Here is a 13,788-nt window from a genome sequence, read left to right as displayed (position 1 = left end):
GAAATGCAAAATTTACTTTCATCAGAGAACATAACTTTGGACCTCTCAGCAGCAGTCCAGTCCTTTTTGTCTTTAGCCCAGACGAGACGCTTCTGACGCTGTGTCTTGTTCAAGAGTGGCTTGACACAAGGAATGCGACAGCTGAAACCCATGTCTTGCATACGTCTGTGCGTGGTGGTTCTTGAAGCACTGACTCCAGCTGCAGTCCACTCTTTGTGAATCTCCCCCACATTTTTGAATGGGTTTTGTTTCACAATCCTCTCCAGGGTGCAGTTATCACTATTGCTTGTACACTTTTTTTCTACCACATCTTTTCCTTCCCTTCGCCTCTCTATTAATGTGCTTGGACACAGAGCTCTGTGAACAGCCAGCCTCTTTAGCAATGACCTTTTGTGTCTTGCCCTCCTTGTGCAAGGTGTCAATGGTCGTCTTTTCCCCATGATTGTGTAGCCTACAGACTAGACTGAGAGACCATTTAAAGGCCTTTGCAGGTGTTTTGACTTAATCAGCTGATTAGAGTGTGGCACCAGGTGTCTTCAATATTGAACCTTTTCACAATATTCAAATTTTCTGAGATTCTGATTTTGGGGTTTTCATTATTTGTCAGTTATAATCGTCAAAATTAAAAGGAATGAACACTTGAAATATATCAGTCTGTGTGGAATGAATGTATACATTATACAAGTTTCACTTTTTGAATGGAATTACTGAAATAAATCAACTTTTTGATGATATTCTAATCATATGACCAGCACTTGTACACCAGTATGTCTTCCTCCCTCCCCTCTTCCATAATCTGGCTCTCTACTCTCTCAGGTATCAAGCACATCATCTCAACAAGCTTCATCTGCTTGATTTAATCATCATGCTGGAGGCGTTCCTCCTATTTGTCTTATAGCTAATGCAAAACGATTCAGGGTTGTATAGCCTGGGGACATGGAGCTCAGTGCCATGGCTATGTAAAGGGCCACTGTCTCTGCTGCAGACTCTGCCAGCCATCACCCCATTATACATACAAGGTGAAGAACCAGCACTGCCTGCCTTTAATAAGATGTGATTTTATTAGCTAACAAGCAAAACACATCAGTGGTATTTGTTTGCTTATTCAATTATTCAGCATTAGTGTAGCAACAGTCCATAGGGAATGTCACCGCTAGGAAGATGAGTGACACGCTTCAATGCTTCAGAGACTATCCTGTGCCGACATTTACATAATCAACCACCATTAGACGTATTTTACAGCAGAAGTCTGTAATTACCAGTTTTTTATTTAGTAATATTTTTCCTGGGTTTGAATAGTGAATGTGATGTGTACGCACATCATCTGTGACTGTACTGCACTGAATCAACTTAGACTGATGATAAGCCTAACCAAAACACTCCCTCCATCATTAGTGTGTCTTAAACACCTCAGACAGGATGTGTAGACAGAATATTTTTACTCAGTGGAGGACAAATGCCTTCCGCATCCGCCTGGACTAATTAACACTAAAAATGAATAAATAAACAGGCTGCTAATAATAATAATAATAATAATAATAATAATAATAGTAATAATGAGAGCAAACAACTTCAACACCTAATTTTCACACATAAAAACACCCACGTGTCTTAGTTATTACTTGGCAACATTTGTGCTGACATATATTCCAGAGAAGGTCCAACAAACAGTTTCCATTTAAGCTTTATACGTATTACCATGGCCTTCAGTTATTTTCCCTGTGTTTCCGTGTGTCTGTGTGTGTGAGGAACAATAGAGGGGGAGGAGTGAGGAATATGGCGGACATGAACACGTGGATGACTTGCCAGTCAATGATCCCAAAAAAATGCCCTAACCAAAATAGCATAGAGCACAACTGGAGTTGGGCTACAGCTGTGGGTTACACAGTGTAGCGTGAGAGAGTGTATATGTGTGGGTTAGTATAGGAAAAGAGAAAGGAAACACAAAGGCATAAAGGGACACAAAGCAAGGTCTATAAGATTCTGATTACTGTGGTTATGTACAATGTAACTAACACTTTATCACACTGCACCCAGCAGTGGCTTTAAATTCAATCAGCAGGTACTAGACTTAGTCCTGAAGGAGTGCCGCTATTGCCTCTGTGCACTGAAACAGGCACTAGCACAAGCAAAACGCAGCTCCTTATTCTGTGTTAAAACACAACTGCCACTTTATCACAGAGAACACGGGCAGTGAACTTTTATTCAACAGTCGTATTCTTGGACTTCAGTCTTGATAAAGCACCGTTATCGGCTTCACCCACAGTGTCAGGAACAAAACAAGTAAAGGCCCAGCAGTGGGTTACTGGTACAAAATAGAACATGCTAAGCATGGAAACACACAGCAATAAACAGGACATGGCAGTCTTATATCCCACAGAAAATCACCACACATAAAGCTTCAGGTTCCAATAACACAGTTTTAAATGTAGTCTCTGCTCAGACACACAAGTCTCTTACTTGAAATCACTTCTTGAAAGCGATTTGATACGCTAGTGGGAGGAGAAGAGTCAAGGCTGCTCCCCCCTTTTGGGCATGGAGACTGCCTCCCTCTCTGGGAGTAAGAACAGTTTGTAGGGATTTATCTGATTTGCATGGACTCATTTGTTTGCTGGGGGCTGTTTTGGTGGAGAGATCCTGATTCTGTAAGCTACTGGAGATAGCTTTCCCACAATCTCAAAGGGGTCTGACCAGCTTGGCAAGACTTTCTTTGAGATTCCCACCAGCTTGGTGAATCTGAAGTGGAAGACCTTATTGCCTTCTTTGTGCTTGCGATGGGATGCTGTCCAGTCCTTGTAAGCCTTAGATCCTTACACACTGGTCTCCATATTCTCCTGGTCCCGGGTGAATGTGGTTCAAAGGTGATGGTGCAGGTCAGTCACGGACTGATGAGCTGATGTCCTCAGGGTAATACAAGATGCAGTGGAAGTGTCATTTCCCTTCCTGTTAGCAACTCAAAGGTTGTGACTCCCAAGGAGTGACACGGAGTGGACTGATGGCCATCGGTACCAGTGGTAGTTTTATGTCCCAGTCCAGGACCTCAGCCTCCTCAGAAAACAGAGACAGTTCTGGCCCTTCCTGTAGATGGCTTGGGTGTTCTTGGCCCAGTCTAGTTTATTGTCCATGTGCACTCCCAGGTACTTGTAGTCCTCCACAATGTCCGCACTGACCCCCTAAATGGAAACAGGGGTCACTTGGCTCTCCTTAGATCCACAACCAGCTCCTTATTCTTTGTCACGTTGAGCTGCAGGTGGTTGTGCTCGCACTATGTGACAAAGTCAAACACCACAGCTCTGTACTCAGCCCCTTCACCCTTGTTGATACATCCAACCACAGCAGAGTCATCAGAAAGCTTCTGAAGATGGCAGGACTCTGTGTGGTAGTTGAAGTCTGTAGCGTAGATGGTGAAGAGGAAGGGAGAGAGGACAGTCCCATGCAGGGCTTCGGTGTTGCTGACCATGCTGTCTGACACACAGTATTGCAGGTGCACATACTGTGGTCTGCCAGTCAGGTAGTCTACAACCCAGGACATGAGGGGGACATTCACCTGCATCGCTGTCAGCTTCTCACCCAGCAGGGCCGGCCGGATGGTGTCAAAAAACATGACCCTCACAGTGCTCGCGGGCTTGTCCAGGTGTGCGTAGATGCGGTTGAGCAGGAAGATGATGTAGGTAAACTGAAAAGGGGGGGGGGGGGGGCCAGAAGAGGTCTGACCATGGGCCGCAGCTTAACCAGCCTCTCCAGGATCTTCATTATGTGGGAGGTCAGTGCCACAGGTCTGTAGTCCTTGGAGCCACTGGGACATGGCATCTTTGGTACAGGAATGAGGCAAGATGTCTTCCACAGCACAGGGACCCTTTGAAGACTTTGAAGTTATCCACATAGCTGGGGGGCACAGGCTTTGAGTACCCCAGGACGGACAGCATCAGGACTTGCAGCCTTGTTAGAGTGAAGTCTTCTCAGCTGCCTTCTCACCTGGTCAGCAGTGAGGCACACAGAAGTTACAAGTCACAGTAGTAGTAGGAGAGGGGGGATAGGGTTCTCCCAGGAGGGTGGGGGACAGTAAGGAGAAAAAGGGAGTAGTGGGGTTGGAGGTGTTTGAGGGTAGACAGCAGCTGAGTTAGTGGGGGGATGGGCAGCCATTGAGTCAAATATGTTAAAGAACAGATTAAGTTCGTTGGCCCTGTCCAAGCTTCCTTCAACTCTTCTGCTGCCAGTCGGTCTGAAGCCAGTGACGTTCTTCATGCCGCTCCAGTTTCTGCTCCAGCTTCCTCCTGTACTTCTCCCCCTGAATGGCCTTCACCTCCTCCCTATTACCATCTCTAAAAGCCCTCCTCTTTGCATTCAGGATGTCCTTGATGTCCTTTGTTACCCACGGTATGTTGGTTGAGTAACAATGGACAGTTTTTGCTGGGACAGTGCAGTCCACACAGAAGTTTAAGTAGTCTGTGATGCACTCAGTAAGCCCATCGATGTCCTTTCCACGTGGCTCATAAACTGCATTCTAGTCTGTCACCTCAAAACTTGCCTGAAGTGTCTCATAGGCCTCCTCCGACCATCTCCTCACTGTCCTTGTGGTCGCAGGCTGCCTTTCCACCAGAGGCACATAGCAGGGATTGATGTTAACGAGGTTGGGGTCTGTCCTGCCCAGGGGGAGAGGGCTGTATGCATCCTTAATGTTAGCATACAGAAGGTCCAGGGTCCTCTCCTCTCTAGTATGGCAGCTCACATACTGGGTGAAGTTAGTTAGTGTGGTAGTCATGGTGACGTGATTGAAGTCACCCGAGATCACTATGAGGGCACCCGGGTGTTGAGTCTGGAGTTCAGCAATGGCGGTGTGGATGTAGTTACACGCTTCTGAGAAAGTGCTGGCACACAACAAACTGATTTCAGAACCTGAATCGAGTGGAGGTTTAGATGTGCCGGGCCGGAAAAGATTGCCCAGGAAGTTCAAGAAGGGAAAATACGTGGTTGGCCCTGGTCCAAGGATTTGGTGCCGAGTGCAGTGGTGGTGTCTGACTGGCAGTCCCACGTTGACCATACTGTACGTCGTACTGCACATTTTCACGGAGGTTGTGTAAGAAAAGGGATTTGAAGTGCTGCTCCTCCTCCAAAGCTGGGGCGTTGCGTCCCTGGAAGAATGTAGCTCATATCACTCTGTAGTATTCCCTTGGTGAGCAGGTTCAACCTGGTTTGTTTGTGTTAGTTGTGTGAATATGCTAACTAATCCACCTCAACCTACTTTCCAGGGTGTTTATGAGGTGACTTCTGTCCCCATAGAGTTGAAAAGGAAGGTTGTTTTTTCTTTTTACTACCATTATGTGATTTTGTTGAAGGTAAGAAAAGTTTGAAACCTATATTTTTCATTTTGCATAATGACACATATTCTCAAAGTTGACACCCATGCATGCAAGCCAAATGAGAACCTATCCCATGATGTATTAAGGGAAATAAACAAATCATTTGGAGGGACCTCAGCATGGTGTGTTCATTAATTTCTATGGTGAAATGATAAAAAGACTGTGCGCCTATCACCACAGCAGTTTTCTAATGAACTGGTGTGAGTATCTTTCAGCACGAAGACAAAAAACACACGTATTTATCACACAGTTGTTTGCAAACACACGTGTGCTTATTGCCCAGATTGATGAAAACAAGGTGTTGGAAAAAAAGCTATATCTCAAAGTCGTCTGAGTGCCATCGGTGAAATGCAAGAGAAAAATTATCAGTGAGAGTTCTAATGCAGGCAAGTTTTCCTCACTTCATCTTTTCAATGAAATGATGTGAGAGAACAAATAAGGAAATATGTTTTTAGAGAAATGAGACATCCTCTCATTTGCGTCCGTTTGCAGTCCAAGGACATGCAGGTTAGGTGAAGTGGAAATAGCCTGTAAGTGTGAATGTGTTTAGTCTATCTATCTGTCAGTCTAGTGATAGATTGGTGACCAGTACAGGGTTCCAGCTTCTCATGACCCCGACCAGAATAAGTTGTCTAACCAGACATGTATCCGAAGCTGCATCGAACCTGTGAAGGCCACCATCCACAGTGCATAGTCGTCTCCAACTTTCTGCGGAGTCCATAGCTGCAGACCTTCAAATGTCATGTGGCCTTCGGATTATCTCAAGAACAGTGCATAGAGAGCTTCATGGAATGGGTTTCCACGGCAGAGCAGCTGCATAAAAACCTTTACATCAACAAGTACAATGCAAAGCATCGGATGTAGTGGTGTAAAGCACGCTGCCACTGGACACTATAGCAGTGGAGACGTGTTGTCTGGAGTGACAAATCACGCTTCTCTGTCTGGAGTGACAAATCAAGCTTCTCTGTCTGGCAATCCGATGGCCAAGTCTAGGTTTAGCGGTTTCCAGGAGCACGGTACTTATTGCGTATAAACTTTGGTGGAGGAGGTGTTACAGTGTTGTTTTTCCGGGTTGGGCTTGGCCCCTTACTTCTAGTGACAGGAACTGTTAATGCTTCAGCATATACCAAGACATTTTGGACAGTTTCATGCTTCCAACTTTGTGGGAAAAGTTTGGGGATGGCCCTTTCCTGTTCCAACATGACTGCACACCAGTGCACAAAGCAAGGTCCATAAAGACATGGATGAGCGAGTTTGGTGTGGAGAACTTGTCTAGCCTGCACAGAGTGCTGACCTCAAATGGATGGAACACCTTTGGGATGTATTAGAGTGGAGACTGCGAGCCAGGCCTTCTCGTCCAACATCTGTGCCTGACCTCACAAATGTTCTTCTAGAAGAATCAAAAATTCCCATGAACACTCTTAAACTTTGTGGAAAACCTTCCCAGAAGAGTTGAAGCTGTTATAGCTGCTAAGCATGGGCCAACTTCATATTAAACCCTATGGATTAATAATGGGATGTCATTAACCTTCATGTGCTTGTAAAGGCAGCCGTCCCAAAACCTTTGGCAATATAGTGTAGTATTGGTGAAGAAATGCTGGAAACTCCTGCTGATTTCCCAACATGTTTTACTACAGCTCACTTTGTCACAGAAGTTAACATAAACTATGATAGCCACCTTGCCTTTATTGTCCTGTATTAAAGGGTCACTTGTAATTTTTAATCCAGGTTTAGGCTTGGAGAAGTAACATTGTTGTAGCAAGCCTATGTCACAAACTGGGGGCATGGAGTTTGAAAGACTCTGGGTTTTAACAGGATGTAGAGCCAAACAAAAGACATGAACAAGATGCAATACAGGAATGTAGGAAGAGTGAATTGCCCAGCATTAAGTGTAACAACGTGATATCATTGGATGGCGTATAAATAGCGCATCACTTTTAAGGAAATTTCCTGTGCTATGTCAATGCATTTTAAGCTGTGATTTCACGCTGTTTAGTCCCTACAGACCTAAACAACACAAAGGAGCACAAAGGTGGAATCACGGCCGATTTGCTAGCAGATAGGGTTAACCGGTCGACATGCATACAATCAATTACTTAGGTTAAGGCACATACACCTGTGTTGGTAAAGGTTAGGATAAGGGGTCCTCGGGGGCTGTCATTGCTAACATTGTTAGCTAGCTAAATGCTTAAACTTTAACGCAGCTAACGTTAGTAGCGTAGCTAGCATAACGTAGATGTTTCACACAGGAACCGAGGCCGGTCTCATGGGTCAGGGACCAAATTACTATCCATCTGCCACCCCGCCACCACCTTAGTTTCGGACTTTCATGGCTATTCAAATCCCACACCTGCTGTCTTTTCCCTGTGACAATAGGAGTAAAATGGCACGCTGTTTCTGCACAATAGAACTCAATTCAGACTAAATGGCATGAAATGATGCAAAAAATGCATTGAAATACCACGTGAAACCACGTTGCAAATTGCAACCAACTGTCTAGTCTACCACCCCCCCTCTTTCAAAGGGCTTAAGATAGATACAGTGACACAAGTGACACAGGACAAAAGGTGTCGTCTTCTGAGACAGCAGAGAGTAGCCAGTCAAGAAATGAGATTTCTTTAGGTAGATATTTTGAGAAATTATATTTACTGATTTATTTTTTGCAGCAATGCCTTATTTCAAGTTGAATTGAGAGCTTTTACTTTAAAGATTCAGAACTAAATTAAAAAGAGTCTGTAGCCTGCTTGACACACCTCTGAAATAGCCACCAGAAAACGTGATTCCCCTAAATGCGCTCTGCCTGGAGATACTGGGGAAATGAAAAAGCGTAGGTTGATGGATGCGGATCAAACACCAGAAAACTCACAATAAAGCTTGTGCTGCAGTGTCCCCATGTGAAACAGTCGCTGCATGATCAATTTGTTGAATGGGGGAAAAAAATTTCACCTGACGTGGGACTGAACATGCGACATTACACATGAGAGTCCTACACTTTACCAAGTGAGCTAACCAAATACCGTATCCTTCAGTTTAAATATTACGCCTTATATTCTCACCCACCATCTCATGGATAAAAAATTGCTCCGATACAAAACTTGTTTGCCGACCCCTGCTGTGTATTATAGCTACTTCTTCTTCTTCTTCTTCGAATGTACGTAGTCAACGAAGTGATGAGCATCTACACTGCCAGAATTCTACAAAGAGCAGAAGAATGTTGTGATGAAACGCGCTCTGTAGCCCTGTTTGTCCATTCTGGGCTATTGTAGAAACATGATGGCGCAACATGGCGAAGTCCATGTAAGGGTTATGTAGATAGAAATGGCTCATTCTATGGTAATAAAAACATAACGGTTCATTATGTAAGGTCTTTATACATACATTGAGGCTTTTCTATCTTAAGACAATAAACAAAAACTAAAAAAAAAATATTTATTTGAACTATTGATATAGGCACATTTAATATCGCTGCAAATTGATCAAAATCATCTTTAGCATTAGCCTTGACATACCCATATTGTGTACCTGTATATACCTAGGTGATACAGAGCAGTGAAACACTGCGCTAGAAAAGACTGTAGTTGGTTTAATAATATCCAGCCGTAACTTACCTTGAAGAAGGTCATGGTGGCGCCATCCTCTACGACCCCGTATTCTATCTTGGTCTGCTTAGCCAGGTCATCAGCAGAGTCGATGGGCGACTCCATCCTCTCCACGGTGAGGAAGGCCGCAAGGTTTGCAGTATAGGAGGATATGATGATGAGTGTGAAAAACCACCAAATTCCTCCTACAATTCTGGTGGAGAGGGCCTTCGGCATGAGCTCAGATCCTGAACAAGAGGAGCAGAGGAGGGGGGTGAGGCCTGTTACAGCACTAGGATGAAGAGGAGGCAGCACCCAGGCTAGGCCTCTGCATCTGCTGCCTGGATCACACACTCATATACAGACACACAGAGTGGGCAGAGTGGACAGCCTAATGGTTGAACCTGGTGATTGGTATTTAGTCTTACACTGGCAATGTGAAACACACTTCCTGTGTACTCTGGACTGTCTTTCTTTACTGTAATGCCTCTTCTACAACTTTTTCCAAGATAATTCCCCGTCAGTTCTCTTTAAATTCAAAATGTAACTTGTCCCTCTGTCAGAAAGTGGCACAGGAAAATGAATTTACATATTCTTGTGACATAGGTGATTCTGGAAGCTTGGTTACATAATGACTAGTTGGTGGGAAAGCTGTAGTTGGCAGATTAACCACTAACATGCTAGGTTCTTAACTGTCTACAAACTATCTTCTGTAATGCAAAGTATTGTTACAGTCAGAGATTGTCATTTGTCATTTTTGATTGGTTGCTAAGCTTCAATGGGGCAAACCTTACGTAATATGAGCTGGCCTGAGGGCAGACTGCCAGGCAGAGAGTGGTAAGTAGAAACATGGATGCATGAGAGTGGCAAATGAAATGGAAAGAGCAACTTTTCATTGAGACTGTGATGGACAGTTAAAGTTTAAATTATGTCTGCAACTATTTGTTAACCTAAATTAACTAAAACAGATATAAAGCTTATGCATTGTTGTTAATACAAGAATAATACCAGAGTGCACCGGAGCAGACATGAGACAAAAACTAGTCGAGCTCACCAGGACTTTAGGTAAGGCCTGCATTCTTTTTCATTTTCATTTGTGATAACTCCTGTTATAAATTGGTAAATAAAATTCAATTAAAGTGGCTCCACTGATTGTGGCAATTCCTATGGAATAAATTAATTTAATTAATTTAGCTGCCATAAATGCTGGTCTAACCGGGCTCTTGTCCTTGGTCATTTAGCTAAGCACAACATCAGTTACTTTCACTATTTTTCATTTCCTACAATAGAGTTCACTCAATCTTCGGTTCATCTGACTGTTTTTCATTCAAGTTTTTAGCAGGCTGTATTCAGAGCATGAAGGAGCATATGTGCATGGGTACAGGTGGAGTGGGGTAGGGAGGTTTGTTGCCGGGCTAAAAGAAAGTGGGTCTGGGTTATATCAGGACAATTCAAGCGGCTTAAGGAATTGAAAGCAGGGATTTTGCACATTCACTCAGAGGGAAAGCTGATAAAGAATCAGAGAGATAGAAGGTTAAGAACTCTGTGCTGCACTCCCTTTGTGAGAGACTCACCCTTTTCATCAAACTTTCTTACAGTCCCCTGAGTGAGTTGTCCAGTGCAGGGAAAGACATGACTGCCAACTGGTGCTCGAGCCTACCGCTATTGATACTGCAATGGAGAAGGAACGAAAGGCTGGCGGGGGCACACGGCTCCCAGGGTACCTCCCTCACTGTTTCACCCAGGAGTACATCAGGTTTTCAGGATTATCTCATTGGTGAACTTGCCAGTCAAGTGACAACAGCAAATGGATTGTATACACCGTGCCTATGTTGACTTTCATACTGTGGTTGATTTAATAAACATATAATAATATTCATCTATTAAAAGGTAGCTGAATGTGTTTACTGTCAGTGCACCATGGTATCATTTTAAATAAGAGGTGTTAAATTCATATTTTCACAGAGCGTAGGTGGCTCACTTGGTGAGGTGCCCGTACTATGTGCAAGTCTTGTTAAACTCTTAGCACACTACTGTTTTACAACATATAGTGAATGTGAAGCCTATCATTTAACCTACAGTAGTTTGTGTTAATGTAAGTGTTGCTGCGTTGCACACGGTCAAGCACGGTATATTACCAAACTATAAAACTGTGTGGCATTCCAAAATTGGACTGAATCCTATTTGAAGGACATTAATTACTTGTGTTGATCACTAATTACACTATGAGCAAACAAAAATTACATATGGTTACCCAAGGCCCTATTCTCAGGCCTTGTCTGTTTAACATCTCCACGCTTCCACTTGCTAAGATTATGAATTATGACCATAATGGCATGATGAAATTCAGATTTACGTAAGTACACAAGTAAAATGCAGTGAGTTTTAATTCGGATGATTAAAATGCCGCTGCTCTGGCCAGCCGTGGTATTTTGGTGCGTTCTGTTTTTTTTGTTTTTGTTTGCTAACTTAGCTTCCTGCAGTCATACACGGAGCCCTTTAACCAGAGAAGAGCTCATAAACATCAGGGGAACAACACCAGCGGCTTTAATTCCCACTTTTCTCGTGTCATCAGTGGAATTATTGGACATTATGGTCAAGACTTCACTCTCCGTTGTTCATGCGGTGAAACGCCGGAGGAAGGGGAGGAGGTCTGGTACGCTGGTGCGACTGCACCGAAGAGGCACACCGCTACCGGGAATATTTAACGTGCCGTCACTGCGCAACAAACTGGATGAATTTCAGCTACTGGTGGAGACTTTTATTCATCTTCTGTTCTGTGCTTCACGAAGACGTGGCTTTGTGGATCAATACCAGACTCTGCGCTGCAGTAGGCTCTACAGAGTGGACGGCGACACAGAACTTTCCAGCAAAAAAAAGGTGGAGGTGTCTGTTTTCATATCAACGGTGGCTGTTGCAATGACGTGACAGTGATTCAGCAGCACTGTTCTCATGCCCTGGAATATTTAATGATACACTGTAAACCATTCCTTCCTACTTTCTGCTCTGTGTTTACAATCTACCGCAGGCCAACGAGCACAACGCACAGCGCACGCTCGCTGACCAGATACTGTGAGACATTGTCGGACTCCTTTGTTATTGTTCTTGGTGACTTTAGTAAAGGATACCTCAGCCATAAACTCCCAAAATACAGACAGTTTGTCGAATGTCCAACCAGAGAAGAGAAGATTTTGGACCACTGCCACACTACAGTTAGCAGTGCCTATCATGCTGTCCCTCGCGTTGCTCTGAGTCACTCTGACCATGTCATGGTCCACCTGATTCCTGCATACAGGCAGAAACTAAAACTCTGTAAACCTGTGGTGAGGACATCAAAGCAGTGGACCAGTCAAGCTGTAGAGGACCTTCAGGCATGTTAGGACTGCACTGACTGGGATGTTTTCAGGATTCTACCATCAGTCTGGATGAGTTTACAGAGGCTGTGACATCCTACATCGGTGTCTGTGAGGACAGCTGTATACCAACACGCACCAGAGTGAGTTATAACAGTGACAGACCCTGGTTCACAGCTAAGCTCAGACAGCTAAGGTTGGAAATGGAAGAGGTGTTTAGGAGTGGGGACCGGTCCAGGTTTAAGGAGTCAAAATACAGGTTTAGCAAGGCGGTGCGAGATGCAAAACAGCTGTACTCAGAGAGACTACAACACCAGTTCTCAAGAAATGACTCTGCTTCTGTCTGGAGAGGCTTCAGACTGATCACCAGCTACAAACCTAAAGCCCCCCACTCCACGAACGACTCACGCCTTGCCAACGAGTTGAACCAGTTCTAATGTCGCTTTGAAAGACAATGGGACAGACCGGACACCATTCCCCGTCACACACTGATCGGCCAAAGTCCACCATCTCCACCTCACCCCCATCCCTCACCATCTTGGAGAGGGATGTCAAAAGACTGTTCAGGAGGCAGAAACCCCGTAAAGCAAGCTGAGCCGGACTCTGTCTCCCCATCCACCCTGAAGCACTGTGCTAATCAGCTGTCTCTGGTGTTCACGGACATCTTTAACACCTCGCTGGGGACATGCCATGTGCCAGCCTGCTTCAAAACCTCCACCATCATTCCTGTCCCCAAAAAACCAAGGACCACAGGACTAAACGACTAGAGACCCGTTGCCTTGACCTCTGTAAGAACATCAGTAATAAGCATGACTAACATTATTTCATTTTCTAATTCTAGAAACACATTGCCCCTGCACCTGTAACTGTTTTGTCTGGTTTCATTTAACTCCTCCTCCTGTTGCTTCTCTCCAACCTCATCATCATCCTGTCCCTCTCCATCAACTGCACTGACCCTAACAGCAAATATACATACCAACATACAGAGATTCCTTGCTTATAGAAGGGTGTTGCCTTTGTTCACTGCTCAAAAAAATAAAGGGAACACTTAAACAACACAATGTAACTACAAGTCAGTCACACTCCTGTGAAATCAAACTGTCCACTTAGGAAGCAACACTGATTGACAATCAGTTTCACATGCTGTTGTGCAAATGGAACAGACAACAGGTGGAAGTTATAGGCAATTAGTAAGACCCCCAATAAAGGAGTGGTTCTGCAGGTGGTGACCACAGACCACTTCTCAGTTCCCATGCTTCCTGGCTGATTTTTTGGTCACTTTTGAATGCTGGCGGTGCTTTCACTCTAGTGGCTGCATGGGACGGAGTCTACAACCCACACAAGTGGCTCAGGTAGTGCAGCTCATCCAGGATGGCACATCAATGCGAGCTGTGGCAAGAAGGTTTGCTGTGTCTGTCAGCGTAGTGTCCAGAGCACGGAGGCGCTACCAGGAGACAGGCCAGTACATCAGGAGACGTGGAGGAGGCCGTAGGAGGG

General features: G+C 44.5%; 1 protein-coding gene across 1 annotated transcript in view; it reads right to left on the bottom strand.

The window, feature by feature from the left end:
• Window positions 1-13,788, bottom strand: part of LOC123968709 (glutamate receptor ionotropic, kainate 2) — a 315,329-nt gene that overhangs the window by 55,177 nt on the left and 246,364 nt on the right. The window contains exon 13 of the mRNA XM_046045615.1: window positions 8,969-9,186. Coding sequence (XP_045901571.1) covers window positions 8,969-9,186 — 218 coding nt within the window. The remainder of the gene's footprint in view (window positions 1-8,968; window positions 9,187-13,788) is intronic.

Source organism: Micropterus dolomieu, linkage group LG03 (genome assembly GCF_021292245.1).
Source record: "Micropterus dolomieu isolate WLL.071019.BEF.003 ecotype Adirondacks linkage group LG03, ASM2129224v1, whole genome shotgun sequence".
Lineage (NCBI taxonomy): Eukaryota > Metazoa > Chordata > Actinopteri > Centrarchiformes > Centrarchidae > Micropterus > Micropterus dolomieu.
This window is presented reverse-complemented; position numbering and strand designations above follow the sequence as displayed.